This window comes from Canis aureus, chromosome 9 (genome assembly GCF_053574225.1).
Source record: "Canis aureus isolate CA01 chromosome 9, VMU_Caureus_v.1.0, whole genome shotgun sequence".
NCBI lineage: Eukaryota > Metazoa > Chordata > Mammalia > Carnivora > Canidae > Canis > Canis aureus.
Window position 1 is genome coordinate 33686140 of NC_135619.1, and position 21906 is coordinate 33708045.

General features: G+C 43.5%; 1 protein-coding gene across 5 annotated transcripts in view; it reads left to right on the forward strand.

Moving 5' to 3' along the window:
- The first annotated feature begins 18219 nt into the window (after positions 1 to 18219).
- CDKN3 (cyclin dependent kinase inhibitor 3) overlaps positions 18220 to 21906 on the forward strand; it is a 33496-nt gene continuing 29809 nt past the window's right edge. For 2 of the 5 annotated variants that reach the window (XM_077909343.1, XM_077909346.1), the window contains exons 1-2: positions 18220 to 18377; positions 20505 to 20587. In XM_077909343.1, coding sequence (XP_077765469.1) covers positions 18369 to 18377; positions 20505 to 20587 — 92 coding nt within the window. In that variant the 5' untranslated portion in view covers positions 18220 to 18368. The remainder of the gene's footprint in view (positions 18378 to 20504; positions 20588 to 21906) is intronic. The other 3 variants (XM_077909342.1, XM_077909345.1, XM_077909344.1) reach the window with 2 other exon arrangements.

Genomic DNA, 21906 nt, shown 5'->3' on the forward strand with positions numbered 1-21906 from the left:
GGGACTGGCTTTCCCCGACCAGTGACAATGGCAGGAGGCCAGGGCAAAGAACTGGAATCAAGCTGCCAAACAATGGTATGGACATCCAGGACAGAGGCCTCGAGTGCAGAAGTGGAAAGATGAATGCAAGCATGAAAACCTGGTGTGAGACAATTTAAAAAAAGAATCTCCTAAGGAGGGATCAAAGAAGAATATGCAGAGAGACGCACCCAATGCAATAGCGGGAGAGGAGAGGGGGAAAGGCTGTATGTCCAGGAGATTAATGCTGTTCAACCAGAGCTGAGCAGCCTGGAAAATGAGAAAGTGCAATATGCGAAATGCATGGTCTCCTTCCCAACCCTCTTAGGCAGGTCTATTTGGGAAGGAGAGACGTACTGGGCATCTGGGCACAGCAGGTGAGTTCAGAACCCGTCTCCCTCTAAAACTTCCAGGCCACCTTAAGTTCCAAGAACAGGGACATATCCCTGAGAGCCGCAAGAGGCACAGGCCAGGGGGCAGCGAAACAGATTCCATTCCGCAATTCTGCTTTGCACTGACTAACACGGCCATTAAAAAATGAAATCTGTTCACTAGACAAAATATAGTCAAACATTCCTGCGCGCTCCATCCTTCACACAGATTTAAATATTGGCCTGTCTTCTCTGTGTTTGTTTTGGTTCCCTCGGCCCACATTGAAGTCCACGGGCTCTTTCGCTCACTCATCATCCCGCCGCCCGCTGCTTCGGCCGAGAATGAAGTAATAACTGAGCAAGCTGTTCGGGGCTTCCCAGCAGCCCGGCTGCACAGTGCGGCGCGCTCCGGCCGGGCAATCCCGTGGCCTCGAACCCCACAGCCCAGCGAGCCCCGGGAGGGCCCTGCTCACGCTGGCTCTCCTGCCTAAGGGAAGGCAGCCTGGGAACCACCCGAGGAGCAGCACTTAGCAGGCAAGGCGATTTCTCCTCACTGGTTCTCGCTTACATTTTCTCAGGAAGCTGGACTGTTTGTGGCCTACGCTCCAATCACACAGTGGTGAGGGGTCCAGAAACAGCTTAAAAGAGAAAGTGTAGAGGCACCTGGCTGGCTCAGTGGTTAAGCGTCTGCCTTTGGCTCAGGGCATGATCCCGGGGTCCTGGGATCAAGTCCCGCATACGGTCCCTGCAGGGAGCCTGCTTCTCCCTCTGCCTATGTCTCTGCCTCTCTCTCTGTGTCTCTCATGAAAAAATACATAATTTTTTAAGTACAATTACATCTCAATAAAGGTGTGGAGGTGAAGGGCAAGGCAACTCTCACGTAGAGGCTAGTTAATAGACTGTTTAAAAGTAAACTATTGATTTTCTTTCCCAGAGAGCAACCTGCTGTGGCCTTTCAAAGTCTCCTTTTGTGGCCTTGCCTTTTGCTTCTGTCTGCCCTGTAAGAGCTTGCCCGAGTCCCACTGTTTGGTTTATTATCCAGCTCATCCTTCTCCCTTGGCACCTGGTATCAATGCACACCATAGGATGTGCCTGTACTCAGAACTCTCCAGAATCAAAAGGTTTCCAAGTACTTCACTGTAATAATTTAGTCAGGAACGAATTTTTAAACATTATGAAAACGTATTTGGAAGAAAAAGCAATCTTATGCCCCCTATTAAAACAGAAAGAAGCAGCATTTGAACTCTTGATGGTACTAGTCCAAATCAATGAAATATGATCTTAATTATCAAATAAGGTTCTAATGAAAGTTCTGTGGGGCCCTCAAGCCTAGTGATTTCCTGGAGAAGACTTGATATCAAAGAAAAAGCTTTTCCCCAATGTAATGTAGATTTTCTTTTCTTTTTTTTTTTCTTTTCTTTTCTTTTTTTTTTTTTTTTTAGTGGACTTGATGTTCATTGTTTACTTAGTTATGGTGCTGTTAAATCAGACCAGCTACTCTGCTCTTTTCATGGGACTCAGTTTTGGACTTTAACATAAGGAGTACAAGAGAAGACGACCTGAAAAAGAAGAAGAAGAAGAAGAAGAAGAAGAAGAAGAAGAAGAAGAAGAGGAAGAGGAAGAGGAAGAGGAAGAGGAAGAGGAAGAGGAGGAGGAGGAGGAGGAGGAGGAGGAGGAGGAGGAGGAGGACCTGGATTGCCTGGAAATAGTGAAGAACAGAAGAGCAGGAAGTTCAGGGGAATGGCTACCACCAGTATGGAGAAGGCAGCCAGTAGCCTGAAAACCAATCCAACCATAACTGGTTGGCTGCAAGCCAATAGCACAAAATCATAACTGACATCAGTAGACACTAACCATAACTATAAAACTATGAAGTATGAAAGGAATAATATGGTTAACAATCCTAAAAATGTTAGGATGGGCAAAGTAAGAATGAGCAAGGGAGCCACAAGGAAACTTACATCATATATTTTGGCTACTGATTCTTAGCAATACCACTAATAATGATATGCTTTTATAAAATTGACACTCCTTTTAAACAAAATATTTTTACATGTAATATGTAGAGAAAAATGGAGAAGAAGAGTCATAGGAAGACTGCATACTGTGGGTAAATTGATAAAGTTAAGCTTATAAAGGCACAAACCTGAAAGATCCAAGTGACTTCCCAGATTCGAAGACCCTAGAAGTCACACCTAAAACAAGCATCCGGCCTTGTTGCTCCTGTCATCTTAATTCACTTAGCATACAGTCAATACTTACTGATAAATTCCACTTTCACAACAACAGGAAGGACTATCGGAAGTTTGGTGATGCCTTAAATTGAAAGCTCCAAAGGGCAGGAACTCTAATTTCCTGGCTCACTTGCACAACAGCACAGAACCGCGATAGGTGAGGATTTCAAGCAAGGTCTTTATTTTCCTATCACTCTGTTATCTCTATGTTTGCTTGATATAGATGTATGTATGTATTTTGCAGATAACAAGAGCTAACATTTATGGTTTGCTGTGTGCCAGGCACCCTCCTAAATGCTGTATGCAACCTCAAACTAACTTCATGAAGGAGGTGCTATGTATGATTGCCCCTCTCTTGCCAGAGGAAAAGACAAACACAGAGAGACCAGTCACTCTAATACTCACATTCACTATCTCAAGCTCCCATTCCATGTGCTGGCAGAAATTACACTCCTAATTCCAAGTACATTAAGTCACTTCAAGTTTAAAATCAGTTCTGCAGTTTTTCCTCCTCTTCCTTTTCCCTTAGTGGTTTCCAAGCTCCTTGGGCTCCGGCAGCCTTATGACACCTGGAGAAGGCATCTCGTCCCTTGTTGCCATCATCTGTCCCACACTGGCTTCTGCTGAGATGCTCAGCCCTGGCTAGCCCTTGGCTCTGATGGATGACCCTCCAGGCCAACATTTGCGGAGGGGACTGAATTCCCATCTGGTCTCCAGCCACACAATACATATATTCTCACCACGGCTGGTCTCCCTACCAAGAGACCCCTTCAGGCCCACCTGCTCTTGCTCTGCCTCTTGGCTAACTGCCAAGTCCTTCTCAATATGAAACTGTGTCTGCTCTCCCATGGCTCATTCAGCCAGGAAACCAGGCAGGCCATTGAGGCCCTCCCTGTGTTGACACATTCCACAGCCTTATCTACACTTCTTAGGGGACATCTCACCAGTGCAGTAGGGAAGCTCCAGAGTCTGCCTTGCTTTCCCAGACCCCACTCGGAACACAATCACAAGTTCCCTCTGTCCTCATATCCCCTTTCATAGCTGAACGTCCTGGTATGCTACCCCTCCCCCAACCATGCTCTCCAAGGAGGGGGTAGGGAGCAGCAGCGCTCCTTTCCCCAGGAAGGCAATAGCATCTAAAGCATCTAACCATCTCCCCCTCCCAGCTCATAGTTTTCCACTTCTGTGGCTCATGGGGGAAAAAACTGACTCCTTAACTATTCTTCACAAATCTTACTTATGCCCGTAAAATGGTTTTTGAATTTAGAGTGAAGGGTCAGACACTTGTGTTCTCTACTTTCACACCAGCCACCTTTCCTTAAAGCAACAGTGACTAATGTCACATGCCCATGCTCTGGGCTCGGCCTCCACATAAAAATGAGGAAATTCAATGAAGCATAGGGGAGGAGAGTACGTACACACAAGTTATGAACCAAAATACCATGCCTCCACATAACCTCTGGGAGAAAAGTTCAACCAGTGATAGAGACTTTTGAAGGCACCCATAACCTCTAAAAAAAAAAGATCAAAACATCTTATTGGGGCAGACCTAGTGGCTCAGCAGTTTAGTGCCGCCTTCAGTGATCCTGGAGACCCGGGATGGAGTCCCACATTGGACTCCCTGCATGGAGCCTGCTTCTCCCTCTGCCTGCATCTCTCACTCTCTCTGTGTCTCTCATGAATAAATAAATAAATAAATAAATCTTTTTAAAAAAAATCTCATTGAACTAGAAAGGCTACAGGTCATATGATTTCATTTATCTGACATCCTTGCCAAGGCAAAACTAGAGAGACCAACAGATCGTATCCATACAATGGAATATTACTCAGCCACAAAAAGGAATGAAGTATTGATGTGTGCCACAAACAGCATGAACAGCCAAAACATTACGCTGAGTGAAAGAAGCCAGACACAAAAGGTCATATGATATATGATCCCATCTATAGTAACCATTCAGAATAGATAAAGCCACAGAAATAGAATGTAGAGTGATGGGTGCCAGAGGATCAGGGTAGGAAAGAATGGGAGAGAAGACTATAAGGAGTTTTGCTTTGGAGTAACAGAAATGTTTTGGCACAAACAGAAGTGATGGCTGCACAATATTACAAGTATACTAAAATGCCACTGAATTATTCATTTTAAAATAGTTAATATGACATTATAAAATTTCACCTCAATAAATGATTTTTTTTAAATTTTTATTTATTTATGATAGGCACACAGTGAGAGAGAGAGGCAGAGACACAGGCAGAGGGAGAAGCAGGCTCCACGCACTGGGAGCCCGACGTGGGATTCGATCCCGGATCTCCAGGATCGCGCCCTGGGCCAAAGGCAGGCGCCAAACCGCTGCGCCACCCAGGGATCCCTCAATAAATGATTTTAAAAAAAATCAGTGGTTGGGGCACCTGGGTAGCTCAGTGGTTGTATGTCTGCCTTCAGCTCAGGTCATCATCCCAGGGTCCTGAGATGGAGTCCCACATCGGGCTCACCTCAGGGAACCTGCCTCTCCCTCTGCCTGTGTCTCTTCCTCTCTTTCTATGTCTCTCATGAATAAATAAAATCTTTTAAAAATAAATATTAAAAAATAAAAAGATCAGTGGTCAACTGGGAGACCTGACTATAAAGGGGCACAGGGATATTTGAGGGGGAAAATCAAATTGTTCTGTAGCTTGAGCATGGGGATGGTTACACAACTGCCTACATTTGTCAAGACTTGCAGGCCCATATACTAAAAAGGGCATGTTTCACTGTTTATAAAATAGCTTAATTTTTTATTGGGGAAAGAGAGCTCTCCAACATCTAGAAACTAAATAAATATCGTTGACTAAAATCTGCCACAGATTATTTTGCTAGAGAATGAGTGCTCCATAGAAAGGACCATAGGAAATATTTTCTGCAATTCCATGCTAATGAAATGCCCTTGCTACTATTATAGGATGGAATTTATACTGACAGCTTTTCATCATTTATACTGGCAACTTTTGGCGCTGAGAGAGACTTTGGTGGATATGAGCTTGTTAGAGAACTTAACTAAGACTTTTTTGATAAATATGTAAATGCATCAGTAATATATAATTCCGTGAAGGAAACAGCACAGAACTCCAAGGTCAATTGTAGCACAACAGGTTAAACTATTCTCAACATAGTAATTCCAAGCATATTTTATTTTTTTAAGATTGTATTTATTCATGAGAGACACAGAGAGAGAGGCAGAGACATAGGCAGAGGGAGAAACAGGCTCCCTGCAAGGAGCCCAATGCAGGACCCGATTCCAGGACCCCGGTATCGTGACCTAAGCCAAAGGCAGACACTCAACCACTGAGCCATTCAGACATCCCTCCAAGCATGTTTTATTTCCTTCCAAGTTGTTCTGGCTACCCATCACTGTGTTAACAAACCACTCCAAAATGTAATTGGCTTGAAATGTAATTTTATTATTATGACATAATCCTGTGGGTTGAATGGGCTCTGCTGGGCAGATCTCACTCTGGGGCATTATGCAGTTGGAGTGCGAAGTTGGCTACGACTTCAATATGAAGGCTCAATTGGGCTGGGTGTCCAATATGCCTACCCTCATGCTGGCAGTTGATGCTAGCTATTGTCTTGAAGCTCAACAGGAGTCTATATGTGGCCTACATGAAGGATCTCCATGCCTCTCCACGCAGCAGAGCAGCTGGGTTGCCAGAGAGATTGAAAAAGAGTAAGCACTCCAAAAAACTCAGATGGAAGCAGTAAGACCTCTTCTGACCCAGCCCCAGAAGTCATACAGTGTACCTTCCACCTTATTTTATTAGTCAAAAAGCAAGTCACATGACCAGCCCAAATTCAAGGGGAGGGAACTACACAAGGTCATGGATATTGAGAGGCATGTTCACTGGCAGCCATGTTTGGGGACTGGCTTCCAAAAGAGGCACCAATACCAGAATATCAAGTATGAGGATTTTGGAATGATATTAAGTTTTCAACTATAAAATAACATTTTGGCATTTCTTTGATAAAAATTAAAGTGAGTGTCAACTTTAGAAAGTACACATCTAGTTTTTTCAACAAAGTTCTATTAAATGCCTACTCTGACCAATCACTGTGCTAGGCCTGGAGGATGCATGGATATATCTGGCATGGAAACTGTCTCATTGCAGCTTAAGGTCTAGAGATTGCATTATGGAAACAAACAGAAAACAAAAACTAAACAAGTTCCACAGAACCTGTTGGAGGGCAAAGGAAAGTAAGTTGGTTATCCCTAAAGTGGAGTGAAGGAATAGCAAGAAATGCTTTGGAGAGAAGGGACTTAGGAGAGGAGTCTTGACAAATCAGGATAAACTCCAAACTCCTTAGCATTTATTTGGGAGAAGGGTGGGTGGGGTGGGAGGAGTATGAGGAGAAAGGAGGGCATTCCAAAAACAGCAAGCCAGCAAAGACAAAGGTGAGGAGGCATACCACATGTTTAGGGCACTGGAAGCAGTTCCATGTGGCTCAGACGCAGAATTCAGGGGGAGTTCTAGACACAGGCATCAATCTTGCACAATCTTACACAGATGTGTTTAATTTAGTCCACAGATGATGTGTTTTTCTTTTTCACTTTCATAATGAACTACCACACAATGTTTTTTAATTTTTTTAAATTAGTTTCCAACATTTAATAAACAAAGTTTAACATAAAAAGCAGCTTCTTATGAAAAAAAGCCTTTAATTTGGCTGGACTGGGCCCAAATTCCCACCCAGCAACAACAGGCTGGAGCCAAAGAATGTCCCCTTTAGATGGGTTTATGAACTCTCCAATTTGCAACACCCACATCTGGTCCCCACCATTCCCTCCACTGTGTTTGAGTCTGAACCCCTCAACTAGAAAGCTAAAATGCATAGTTTTTGCAGGGGGGAGGGCAATTAATATTTTTGCTATGCTCAAGGTTTGAACCGCATCCTCTCTAAGTGGGCAACAAGGAAAAGGTATTCAATAGGGAAGTGACATGATCCCTCAAAATGATCCCTCTGGCTTCATCAAAAGATTCATATGGAAAATGCACTGAAGAAATGTATGAGCAAAAGCCAGTAAGCAGGTGGGAAACTCTTTCAATATTCCAGGTGAGAACTGATAAAGTCTGATTGAAGCAGTGGGATAGAAAGAAGGCCCAAACAAACAGTACTAAGGATGAAAAGGCAATACCTGGTCACCAAGTGGGGGTAAGAGGAAAGAGCTAGAATGATGCTCAGGTGTGGGGCTACAGTGATACAGAGAAAGAGCAAGTTTGAGAAAGAGACCATAATTCCAGCCTTATATGTGTTGAGATTTACTGTGAGGGCCATCAAGGTGGAAGGCAGTTGTGGACATGGGTCTGGAACACAGAAGAGAGGAAAGGCCAGAGGTGGAGATTAGGAATTCAGCTTATTGGCAGTTGAACCACAGGATCAATAAGACAGCCCAGGGAGAGGACGGGGAGTTAGAAGATAGCCAAAGAAAGGACCCTGAGGAATGTTTCCAGGACAGTCAGAGAAGGAGGAATCAGAGAAGAAGAGCTAGGAGAGCCCACTTCTTGAAAACTAAGGGAAAAAGGAATTTCTTTTCTTTTTTTTTAAGATTTTTTAAATTTATTCATGAAAGACTCAGAGAGGCAGAGACACAGGCAGAGGGAGAAGCAGGCTCCCTGAACCGATACGGAACTTGATCTCAGGACCCCAGGATGATGACTGAGCCCAAGGTAAATGCTCAACCACTGCTCAACCAAGGTGCCCTGGGAAGAAGGAATTTCAAGAGTGGATCAATTATTAGAATCAAAAACCACAGAGGGATTACCTGAAGTGTTCACTATGTGTGACAGGTGGATGTCATCAGGAGGTGATCTTCACAGAGTGTACGAGAAGAACGCCAGAGATACAGGTCAGAGTCTTGAGTGTGGTTGACGTGGAAGATAATACTTAGTCAAGCAAAAGATACAGTGTTGTGTTTAGGATTCATGAATAAAAATCAGAAAGTAAAAAAAAAAAAAAAATCAAAAAGTACTATTTAAGGGATCCTACCTTTAAAGGAGAAATTAGAATTGTTCCCTTTAATCCTGGAGGAGTTTATAAGGCCTTTTTAAACCTTTTTCAAGAATGTGCCTTAAGAAAGATTAGTGAAAGTCCTACTGGTTCATTTACATCAATCATCTGGTTCACTTTAAGAAGCAACATTTAGGGCTTCCTGGTGGCTCAGTTGGTTAAGCAACTGCCTTTGGCTCAGATCCTGATCACAGGATCCTGGGATGGAGTCTCTCATCAGGATCCTTGCTCAACGGGGAGCCTGCTTCTCCCTCTTCCTGCCATTCCCCTTGCTTGTGCTCGCTTGCTCTCTCTCTCTCTCGGATAAATAAATAAATAAATAAAATCTCTAAAAAAAAAAAAAAAAACATCATTTATTTTCACCTGGTCAGTCCACCAACCTTAACTCCAATAGATGGGATCTAAATGAGTATTTTTCTTGGATAAGGAATGAGTTTTACATTAAGAGAGATTGTTCTTGTATTTTTCTTTTCTTTCTTTTAAGATTTATTTATTCATTTATGATAGACACAGAGAGAAAGAGGCAGAGACACAGGAGGAGGGAGAAGCAAGCTCCATGCAGGGAGCCCGACGTGGGACTCGATCCCGGGACTCCAGGATCGTGCCCCGGCCCAAAGGCAGGCACTAAACTGCTGAGCCACCCAGGGATCCCCGTATTTTTCTTTTATTGTCAAGAGATTTCACCAACAGAAAGTTCCATGATAACAAAATGCAATTCGATTTGGGATTTGTGCGCTTATCCTACGACATCCAGCTAGCAAGGAAGAATAAAATCTGGTTCTATTCTTAAAAGAGAGGCATTTCCTCATTTTATATTTTCCTTCTGAAAGAAATTTTTCTTGTTTAGTTTTGCAAAGTATAAGAGGATAAAAAAGAAGTGAGAAAGTAGAATCTCTTTCTATTGAATGAACAATTGGGCTGTGATGGTAAAGGTGATATGGAGTTATTTGTGAGGGGTTGGAAGTTATTACGGTGGTGGTGGTGGTGGTGGTGGTGGTGGTGGTGGTGGTGGTATGTGTGTATGTTTGTGTGTGTGTATGTTTGATATTGGAGAAACTTGAGATCTTTGTGGACTCTGAAGAAGCCAGCAATGAGAAGCAGGCAAAAGAGAGAGGAAATCAGTAATGCTGCATGATTCCACAGGGGAAGGGGATTTGTCTCATATAGAAGGATCTGCCTTGGGGATCCCTGGGTAGCTCAGTGGTTTGGGGCCTGCCTTTGGCCCAAGGCATGATCCTGGAATCCTGGAATCCTGGGATCGAGTCCCACGTCGGGCTCCCCGCAGGAACCTGCTTCTGCCTGTGTCTCTGCCTCTCTCTGTGTGTCTCTTGTGAATAAATAAATAAAATCTTTAAAAAAAAAAAAAAAAAAGAAGAAGAAGAAGAAGGATCTGCCTTGCATATATATGCCTTGTTCCAACTGGGGAAAAAGAGGTGAGCACTGTCATGGCCACATCATGTTATAGGTACAGACAAATTTCCCTTTTAAATAGGCGAGGCCATAAGCTGAGCCAGGGAAAAGGGCCCTCTTCTTGAGCAGGATGAGAAAGGGTAGGAGAGAGAGACAGACAGGAATAAGTGAAAAGTCTGGCACATGCACACAAAGCCCCATTCGAGGTGCCATATTGACTTTCAATTTGCCCCATTTAGTAGAGAAATGCCTGTTACTGCCTCCTGCCTTATTGAATATAAACAAAGCAAGAAAAGTAAGAGAATAAGAAATGGACAATATGATATTTACTGTGCAATGAAGAGGCTGGGCTTATAATTAATTATATATTAACTCATTATTTTTTCAACAGATACTGAGTGGCTCATAACAACCAGATATGAGTCTAGATACCATTAACGATCACTAACAAAAAAGATAAAAATTCTTGCCTCATAGAATGCATATTCTAGTTCTCCCATATATGTCAAGATAGTCCTTGCTCACGTTCTGGAAAAGTGTTTGATTTTTCTTCTATAGCTTCCACAGAACATGCCAGGCAACAGCCTCTCCTCCTAATAAAGGGCTGGAGTACAAAGAACTATGAATCAGGTACAACTGAGGATAGGCTGGCAAATACTCATTCAAATAAAATCGGAAGGACGTTTCAAAAAAGAATGCCATTACTTCGTTTGGAATTGGGCCAGGCCTCCAGACTTCACAGAAATAATTAGTGTTTTCTAATAATCCATCCAACACATCATGTTCCAAATGTGATTTTCTGATTAAGGCACTAGGCATGAAACTACTTCTGGATAAGCAGCAGACAGTAAAACCCATGCAAGGTCCCCCAGGTGTTTGCTGCGGAAGCTGAAAGGGGCAAAGGATGTAGCCATATCCTTTCTGGTCAAATTTCAGGATAAACAGATTTGAAGGACAGAACTGTAACCAGGATTTGGCCACCTTGGGAAGGAACGTGGTGTTTGAACAACATCCTTCCCAGACTGAAAGCCGCTCAGACATGGATCGTCATTCCAGGCATTTGGCATGCTGGTTTATACTAGCAGCCAAGTGCATAATTGCCAGGAACTGGCCAAATCCACGGAGACACCAGTCACTTCTGAATGCTGAAAAATGTTTGTAATATACCGTAATAAATGTAAGTCTGACTCATTTAATCAGATCGGAGTCCTACCCTGGGGATTTCTGTACAGGAGAGAGATCTTTACTGAAACTACTTTACTCTACTGCCACCTTCCATTCCAGGAAGAACAGAACTATTATCTGGTCAGCCTTGCCAATTTCTGTTTTATATTTTAGGTCATTAATATGGATGCTTATAACATACATGTTTCCAACTCATTCTGAATTCATTTCAGTATGAAGTGATGAAAATAACGCTTTCTCCTTATTTTAGATTGTATTGAAAATGAAAGACAGTGATTTGAGAGTATCAGACTCTTCTTCATTCCTGACCAATTTCTCAGAGTAGTTTCCCCAAAACCAATGAGCTGAGATAGGGAAAAGATTCCAGTTGCTCTTGGGACACCTGGGTGGCTCAGCCTTTGAGCATCTGCCTTCGGCTCAGGGTGTGATCCTGGAGACCTGGGATCAAGTCCCACATCAGGCTCCCTGCATGGAGCCTGCTTTTCCCTCGGCCTATATGTCTGCCTTGTTCTGTGTGTCTCTCATGAATAAATAAATAATTTTTTTAAAAAAGAGAGAGATTCCAGTTGCTCTTGCTGGTGAGAACTCGCCGTCTGGTTCAAGGCCTTTCTGCACTTGAAGCAATTTTGAGATGGATGTATAGCTCAGCTTCAGGAGCTGGCCAAACTTTCTCCTAATATGAAGATGGGAAATCAAATTAGCTGTTCCAGGTCTTTTCTCCAGCTACTTTTATATAGAGCCTTGAATCAAAATATCAGAAATCTTATTCTTCCCAAAGATTGATCCAGCCCCAAGATAACCAATTTATACCAAACAAACTCCCTGGGAAATTCTCTGAGCCCAGGGGTCAATTTTCAAGTGGCAATTTCATTTCATATGCTACCAATGAGGAGATTGTAATTCAGGTTAGATGATGGGGTAATTCATCCAAGGTCACACAGGTAACTGCAGAACTAAGACTTAAATTCAGCGCTTTTGACTTCAATGGCCTGGCCCTTTCTGCTAGAGCACCAGGCCTTCCTGGTGCGAACCTAGCAGGCAAGCGTGACAAGAGGTTACAAAGAGCAGAGTGCACTACTAGGGACAATAGGCCTGGCACAGGGTAGGACAGTGGGAAAAGCTGGCAGAGGACAGCAGGACTCGGGTGACTGAGGGTCAGGAGCCAGAGTCCAGTTCCAGAGCACTCCATGGGATGGAAGAAATGGCAAGAGATAATTAGGGCCCCTGCTCAGAGTTCAAATATGAACAAAAGAGAAATTGTCTCAAGAACACAGCAGAAGCCTGATTAGGAAATCCTGGCACATAAGGGCATGCTGGGCAGGCCTATGACCCCAAGTATTAACCTCCAACTGAGTTTCAGAGCACTCTACTCCAGCTCTGTGAAAAGAAGAAACCATCTGGGACCAGAACAGAGACCAGCCTGTAGGTGGAGCCAAGTGGCTGCCAGTGGCAGGGCAGACAGGAAGAGCCAGGGCAGTGAACCAGGCAGGTCACTGCCATGGGAACATCAGCCTTCAGGGTTCAGAATCCTCTTCTACACAGTCTATTTCTTGGCTGCTCTAAAATGTGCTGTTGATTCTGCTTTATCTTAGAAAGACTTCCTTAAAATGGCTTGAGAGAGGGTGACCACATAATTTACCATCCAAACCCAGAAACTTTTGAAAATGAATGAGGGAGTTGTTAATAACTACACCAGTACAACAGTCATAAGCCAGGGCTAACCCAGGCCGACCCAGACGTGCGGTCACCCCAGCTTGCGACCAAGCACTCAGGACTCAGACATGCCTGGGCACAGCTGGTGGCGGGTGAGATAATCTTGCCAGGACTGTTGACAGGAGAGCAGAGAACTCCTGGGACATAATTCATCCTAAAGGAAGAGAAAGTCAAAGTACACAAATTGGGCTTCATGACATCAAGACAGGGCCAGAGGGGAGGGATGATTCCCTAGTCCGGAAGTGTTGGCCACACCCAACATCCTGTGACTATGGCTTTAAAAAGCCAGTGCAATTAAAAAGAGCTGTTTTATTAAAATTTCCATAGAACAAAGATGAAAGCAAGGTTTAGTGAAATTCTGTGCCAGCAATTTCAGCAGCAGCGACAGAGAAGGGCACTGTGGGATGGGAAGGGTGGGATGGCAGTGGAAAGTCACAGCACCTTCGGTGGACGTCAGCATGGCTGCTGCTCCAGGCTTAGGCAGTGACCAGACACATTACCCCAGCAACCACGAGCAGGAGAGCCAAAGACAGTGGGTGCCTTACTCTTATATCTCAGAGCATATGGAGGGTCATCCATGAGCGCTCGCTGAACTATCATGAGGAATACAAAGGGGCTGCAGTTTCATGTAGTAGATGAAGGAAGAACCAGAGGAATATTATTTCATAACGAATGATTCCTATGACTTACTTTAGCCCCAAGCTGGCGATGCCTTGGAAACTTAATATTTCCTCCACCATCACATGAGGAGCTCATTGATGTCTAAATTTGAGAACCTTCATCATTTGGATCCACTCAATTCATATCAATAGTTTCATAGTCTAAAGTAGCCTTATACTCTCAAAATATGTATGTTGCAATGATACAAACATTTCTAAAATAATGCAGAAAATATGTGTACATAGTAATTAACACATAATACAGAAGAATTCCAAAAATTATGAACTTTTGCTACCATTTAAAGAACAGCATCTACTGATCCTATTATCCAACTGATCAGTCTTAGCCTTTCAAAGATTTGAAATTAGATACTGTTTTGAAATAAAATGGCTCATTCATCCAACTGCTAAAATGAAAAAGACGGGCAATACCAAATGTTGGCAAAGATGTCGAGCTAGAATTCTGACATGGTGCCAGTGGGAGTGTGAATAGGTACAACCTTTTTGGAAAACTGTTTGGCACTATGGACTAAGAATAAACAAACATACTTCCACTCCTAGTATATGCCCAACAGCAATGTATATATATGTTTACCAAAAAACATGGAAAGAATATTTATAGCAGCATTTTTTATCATAGCCCAGCACTGGAAACTACCCAATATCTATCAACAGTGGATAGGATAAATAAATCGTAGTATATTCATACAGTGGAATACTGCCATAAGAATGAACAAATATAACCACAGACAACAGCATGAATGAATCTCACAAACATCAAGTTGAACAAAAAAAGCGAGACACAAAATATTCCATTTGTATACAATTTACAAGCAAGTGAAATTAATCAATACTGTCACAAGTCCAAAGGAGCTGGTAATGTTCCATTTCTTGATCCGGGTGCTTTGGGAGCTTATCATTTGTCACTGTTAATCAAACTAGTCGTAAGTTCAGTCATATTTGAGGAAGAGTATTATGTTCTACCTCATGATGGAGCATGGCAAAGTCACATTGCAGAAGAGCATGTGGGCTAAGTGAAATTGTTATATCCATTCCAATTATAAAATATGGTACCTTTTAAACTTTAAACAATATGTTAAATAGTTTTTATAACCCACTCTAATTGTCTAGTGCAAATTAGAACTCAGCATCATTTTGGGGTAAAACAGAAAACTTAGGAAGGTAGAGATGAAAATAAGAGCACCACCGACTAGAGGACACAAAACGAGAAAGGATGCTCCAGTTTGCATCATGTGTCTTCCCTGACCTGATAACTGTGACCACAAGAATAGGGTACATTTATGGGGCAGTCTCAGTCACCTGCTCAACAAGATCATGTGAAATGAAAAAGGGGCAATTCTCCAATGGGAAAACCACATATGCCGACTGCCACGTCATACACTGTTTCTGACTGTCATCATCACGAGAAATTCTTAAACTTGGCATATCAAGAATGAAGAAGTATGTTCTCTGAAGTTGCATTTAACTCTAAGGTTCCAGTGTTCTCTCCCCAAACACACTTGTCAAATCCATTATCATTAATACTAAAATATCTTGGGCAGCCCCGGTGGCGCAGCGGTTTAGCGCCGCCTGCAGCCTGGGGTGTGATCCTGGGGACCCAGGATCGAGTCCCACGTTGGGCTCCCTGCATGGAGCCTGCCTCTCCCTCTGCCTCTCTGCCTGCCTCTCTCTCTCTCTGCCTCTGAATAAATTAAAAATAATAATACTAAAATATCTTTAAAATACGGATCTAGTTGTAAAGCATACACCCAAGTGGGACTACCAATAGTAACCATGTTTCACTTCTCTTTGAGTATCTTTCAAAATACTCATCTGTCTATGGACGTGTGTTAACACTTTTCCTTCTGGTAGTTTGGATAAATCTCCCACGTTGTGTTGACCACATACATTCCTGTTAACAGCTGTGAAGTCATACACTAAAAAATTAACTGAGGACTGCAGGTGTAGCAGGCTGAACTCAGGGAAGAATCTTGGGGATTAGAGAGAAAATAGGTTACTGTGATGCCATTTAGCCAGACAGCTCAGCAAAAAGCCTTGCCATTTTATGTGGGACCCTCCATAAGAAAGGTACCACACCAAGCAGAGAACATCTTTTTGCATAATAAGACTAGGACGCCTATTTTGCAAGAAGTAGACTTAAAATCATGGTATTAGAACAATATACATTTCCCTCATAGACTATATACTAGGGGTGAGCATTTTCTGTAAAGGGCCAGACAGTAAATATCTTAGGATCTGCAGGCCACACAGCACCTGGTGCAGTTACTCAGTCCGGTAGTGCAAAATTATACAGGCAATACTTACACAATTGAGTGTAGCTGTATTCCAACAAAACTTTACAAAAACAGGCCTGTGGGATTTGGTCCATTGGCCGCAGTTTGCTAACCCTGGGACTAGACAAAAACAAACAAAAAACTACATCATAGAAGTGAGATGTGTTTGTCTTTAGGCAAAGACAAAGCCTGACAGCCCTGCTGATGGAGAGAGCAGAAGCTGAAATGCTCCCAGTTTACCCTCAGTCCTCCACCCCCTTTCTACCATGAGACTACAGCTCATTGTCCCCACTCCGCAGAATCAGCAGGAGCTAGAACAGATTGATTCTGTGTTCACATCCAGCTGAGCCCAGAAGTGGCAGAAATTATAAAATACTCGAAGGAGCTGGGACTTCATTCATTCCGAGGAGGAGGGTATGTTCTGAGGAAATGGAAGAGACCCCTGATGCTGAAGTTTAAAGAGATCTGTGAAGACAATGTTGGCAAAAGGGGAAAGAAGGTGAAAGTTAAAGAATGAGAAAGAATTGAATATCTACCACAGGGGACTTACGCGGAGCCCAGGTCTCAATCTTTCTTTAAACCCTTTCTTGAATCCTTTAGAAAAGAAGCTCCTAAGCCTCCCACAAGTCCCTGCTTTACTTCCTACCACTCTCTACCTCATTCAGTTTCTCCCAAACTGGCCTCCTTGCTGTTCCTTGAACAATCTAACACATTCCTACCTCAGGGCCTTTGCACCTCTTTACATTTTAGACAGACTAATATTCAAATGGTTCACTCTCTTTTCATTTGGATGCCTCAAATGACATTTACTCAAAGGTGCCTTCCTTGACTTTTCTATCTAGAATAGTATCTTCATCAGGCTCTATTTTAATTTTTCTTCACAGCAATATTACTACCTAATTCTCTTCCCCAATAGCAAGTGAGCCCCATAAAGGTGGAGACTTTGGTTAATTCACTCGAGTTCACTCCCAGCATCTTGAATAGTACCTCAGACACAAGTGGTGCTCAATAAATATTTTCTGAATCAATCAACCAATCAATAAATCAAGTCCAACATGTCGATGCTGCCTAATTTTATATGTCAACTTAGCTGGGCTATTGCACCCAGATATTTGGTCAAACATTATTTTGGAATGTTTCTGTGAAGGTGCTTTTGGATGAGATTAATATTTAAATTGGTGGACTCTGAGTGAAGCAGACTGCCCTCTATAATATGGGTGGGCCCCATTCAATCAGTTGAAGGTTTGAATAGAACAAAGGACAAGAGAGCATTCTGCAGCAGTCTGCCTTTGGACTTCATCTGCAAAATCTGCCAGCCCCGGTTCTAAAGCAGACTGCCTTTGAACTGCAACTGCAACTCCTTCCTGAGTCTCCAGCCCCTTAGGCTCCCGGTCAGACTTTGTGGACTTGCCAGACTCACACAACTGGGAGAACCGCTTCCTTAAAATAAATCTCTTTATTTGATTGTTTCTCTGGTGAACCCTAATACAGACCCAAAGTCAAATTATGCTATCTTCTTTACTAAAGAATTTCCCCTAATAGCTCTATACCCACGGGTTTTCACAACATGAGTCAGGGAGCTGATGTTCCCACATATTCTGCAGATCTGCAGGTAATATTGCTCATGATGAGTTCCTACCCCATGGACAGCTAACTGGGGACCGGAGAATCGGGCAGAGGGTAATCAAACACAGTTTTTAAAGAATATAGCCGATTATGTAAAAACACGAGCACTTAAAACCATCTGGAGACTTCCTTTCACACAATACCATTGCATTCACATTTAGTGAACACGAAAGTGGATCTACGACCTAACCTGTCTAGATCCTCGAATGGTAAATAAAATACCAAACATACAAGCTATGCTTATATTCTGGATTTTTAGTCGCGTCCATCGTATATTTATATGACCAGATATGACCGCAGGTATAAAGTTTATGGGAGTGTGGAGCGTTTTCATGAGATGCTCCAGGACAGTGCTTCCCCCTGTGCCCTTGAAATTTCAAATTTTTAAGAAACAAAATTCCCTACCCTGGTGCCCCTCTGGAATCCTGTCACGAGAAAGTAAGGCTTTCCAGCGACCCCAAAATGTAGGGGCTGCCTTCAGATGCTTTCTGGGCTCCCGGCTTCCCGCCGGCCCGCCGCTCCCCACGGGCCGGAGGACGGCGCCCTCCCAGCCAATCAACGCTCAGCAGGACCCTCCTCCCGCGCATCTTTCAAAGGCCCCGAAAAACCAATGGGCGGTTAAAGGCGGCGCCAGGGCGCTCGGGGGCGGAGGAAGACACAGCGTCGGGGTCTGATTGGTCCCGGGAAGACGCCGCGCCCCGCCCCACGGAAGGCTGCACCAATGAGCTGAGCGAAGAGGCGGGCTGGGCGCGGGGCAGCGGCGGGGGAGCGGGGGCTGCGGGAGCCTGGCGGCCGCGGCTCACGACTTGGTGCGGCCCGCGATGAAGCCGGTGAGTCGGGCCGAGGCGTGGACGAGCGATGCCACTGAGACGCAGGCGGCCCCGAGGCCAGCTCTTGGGCCTGGGGCCAGTCCAGGCCTGGTCGTGGCCGGACTCGCGCTGTAACCGTCCTGGGTCGGGGAGGTGGCGCTTCCCCGGAGCGGGGAGAGCGATGACGGAGCAGGAGGAGGGTCGGTGGGGTCCAGGGGAGGACGGACAGCCGCCGTGCACCTGTTGCGCACAGGCCGGGGACTGCCGCCCGAGGAGTCTCCTAGGCCCCCCGGCAGCCCTGCCAGGGAGGGCTGAATCCCGTTTTACGGAAGAGACGGAGGCATGGAGAGCTCAGGTGTCTCGATGCGTCAGTCTGCCCGATACCCAGCCCCGAGGGATGCCCGAGGATGCCCCGCGGGCGAGCGGTCCTCACCGCACACGGGGAGAACTTCGCAGAAGACCATTGCCCACCCCCGATTGTGGGTGCGTCACCATCCCCCGGGGCCAACTGGCACTGCGTCCCTTCCGGGGGTTCGGAATCCCTGGGGCCGGGGGAGCGGAAACGTCTCACCGTGTTTAGGATCTGTGAGCATGGCTGGAAGAGCCTGAGTAAAGAAGCCACACTGAAAATCTTGGATCGTCAAAGCTGATTTAAAGAGAAAGGAAAAAACCAGACGCAAGATGCTGAGGCTCCCTGACTCAATCGCCTGCCGCCAGGGTTGACAACCTATTGAATATTAAAGGGCCTTCATTTGAGCTGATAATAATAATCATCCAAAGCAACTCACATCCTTAGCCTAAATGGCTCTGTAATGTGATCTTGTAGTAACAGACAAGACCATTATAGACTATAGCTTCAGAGCTAGAAAGAACATTGGCTGGTTACCCTTGCTAATCCCCACGTTTCCATGTGGAGGAGCATCAGCTGTCCTTCACTCCTGGCCTCTTTCTCCACCTGTTCCCAGAAGGGACAGAGAGATCTGATCCCCCCAGTTTGGGAGGAGCTGAATACAAGTAGCTGAACCCTTTCTTCTCTCTGCAGAGAGAGTATTCTCTGCAACACAGGAGCCCTGGGTTATCCATTGCTGCCCATGACTGGATGGATAAGTCCAATTCTGGAGTGAAGAACTGACTGGCCACTTGACCACAGCTTTAAAGCCACACCTTCCCTTTGATACTCAGCAATGAAATTAACATATTGATCTCCATTTGCCTCTCCACTGTTTTATCTCTCAGTAGGTTCCAACCAGGAAGCAAGAAGAAAGATGTATATTTTATTGGTCCTATAAAACAACTATCAGTCATGTAGAAATTACGCCTACAGGATTGAGTTCCAACTCCTTAGATCATTACACAAAGTCCATCTCAGTCTCTCTAGTCCAATGACTCACAAAGTTGAGGGCATGATCTCCTGTCTGTCCTCTCCCCATCAACCAAGCTGCTGGGCTGTTGGGCTTATTTTTTGAGAAATGGGGTAGGTAAACTACTTCTCTGGCTTCATCTCCCCTGCTCTGATATCACAGTTCCTGAAAACAAAACCTTTCTCCTTTTGCCTTTATTGCCTTAATTTCTTCCCTATCTGCCTAAAAACCTCCTGCTCATCCTTCAAAATCCAGCTAATGTCTCTCCTCTGAAGCGTTCTCCAGCTCTCTAAGCAGTCACTCCTTTCCGGCTCTAAAAATGTAGTTTATGCTTCCATTTTAGCACTTTCTTTTTTTATAACCTATGCACACATCTCTCCAACTCTACTGAAGCTATTTATTTTATGGATCTCCAGAGCTTGGCAAATGAAGGTGTTCAGGAAATGTTTGTGAATGAATGAATGAATGAATAGATCTCCTCACTTTACGGTTGTAAAAAACTGAGACCCAGAATAAACTGAAGTTGCTTGTCTGAGATTATACAGTAAATGGCAGAGCCAAGACCAGAATCCTGGTTTGTTCCCAATCCAACTCTTTCCACTGCAGAGCACTGTAATTATTAATAGGACAGTAAGAATCAATAATTTATTATTGATATTGCTGATCACTCTGATATTCCAGATTGAATAAATTGCACATATGCGTTCAGTGTGTGTTTAAGCGAGAATCAGCTTATATGTAAATATTCTTCTTTACATTTATTTAACATAACTGATTTCTTTTGAAGCCTAGTTCATTGCAAACAAGTGAGTTTGACTCATCAGACGAAGAGCCTATTGAAGATGAACAGACTCCAATTCAGATATCCTGGTAGGTTAACACTTCTGATCAATGATGACCTAATTATTTGTTGCGTACATCATAACGCATGTAGATCCATAGTCTGCGTATTGAAAATATTTATTGATTCTCTTCTGCTGATTGTGTAATTCTAATCTTTAAGGGATCCTCTAACCCTATTATTTACTATCTATGATAGAATAAGGCTCTCTTTTGGGGGGATGCAGGCAGAGAAGGAAGTCATTCTTTATGTTAGAAAACCATATAGAGACAAATAAGTAAGGAGTTGAGATAGGATCAGACTATCTCCTATTAGGACCAAAGCCTATTTATTCTTTTATGACAAAAGAATCATTTACCAAACATAGGATGAGATATTTAATTGTTTATCATTTAGTCCAATCCTAGAACTACTTGCCACAATAATGCATCTATTAGCAGACCCTGCTTAAGATAAAAGCCACATTACTATAGATATAAGAGCAAAAAGAAATGTTTCTATATACATTCAATTTCCAAATCTTGACAGTGACTTATTGTTACACCAGAATCTCTACAACAATCAATGCTTTCCCTTATCCCTGTAAATGTAATAATCTCTAAGAAAACCCCAACAATAGGAAGGGGAAAAGAGTATGTTATCCCTAAAGGTCTTTTTGTTCTGCCATCAAATAGCAATTACCTTTCCTTTCTCCTTATACCCCTCTTTAAAACTCAAAAACTCATCTAATTCCCAAAGTCATATGGTATTTATATGATGCCCTCTGTTTTCCTCTAAACTCCTCTTTGGCTTCTACCTGCTTTGTCCCTGAGTACTGCAAACTGAGAATATGATTTCTTGAAATTATTTTATCTTAACCAAAATCTATTACAACAAAGAATGACCTGTGGTTTTTATCATATGATATTATATCTGCTTAAGGAAGTCCTACAAAGAAATCTTAAAATAGTAATATAGAATGAATCCTGGGGATAAAACCATCAGAAGGTCATTTTCTGGCTTATTCCCCAAGATAACAAATACAAACCATTTCAGATAACATACCACAGGGTAACTTCAGTATGCTTTATACTAGCTGTAGGCAATCTAGGCATTATTATTTTTAGGGTAAATTTAAATTACCAGAGGTGCCTGGGTGGCTCAGTTGGTTAAGCGTCCAACTCTTGATTTCAGAGATCATGAGATGAGTTGGGCTCCACACTTAGTGGGAGTCTGCTTGTCCCTCTCCCTACCAACCCACCCCACCCCACCTCCACTCGTGTGCTCTTGCACACACACTCTCTCTCTCTCAAATAAACAAATCTTTTTTCTTTTAAGATTTTATTTATTGATTCATGAGAGACACACA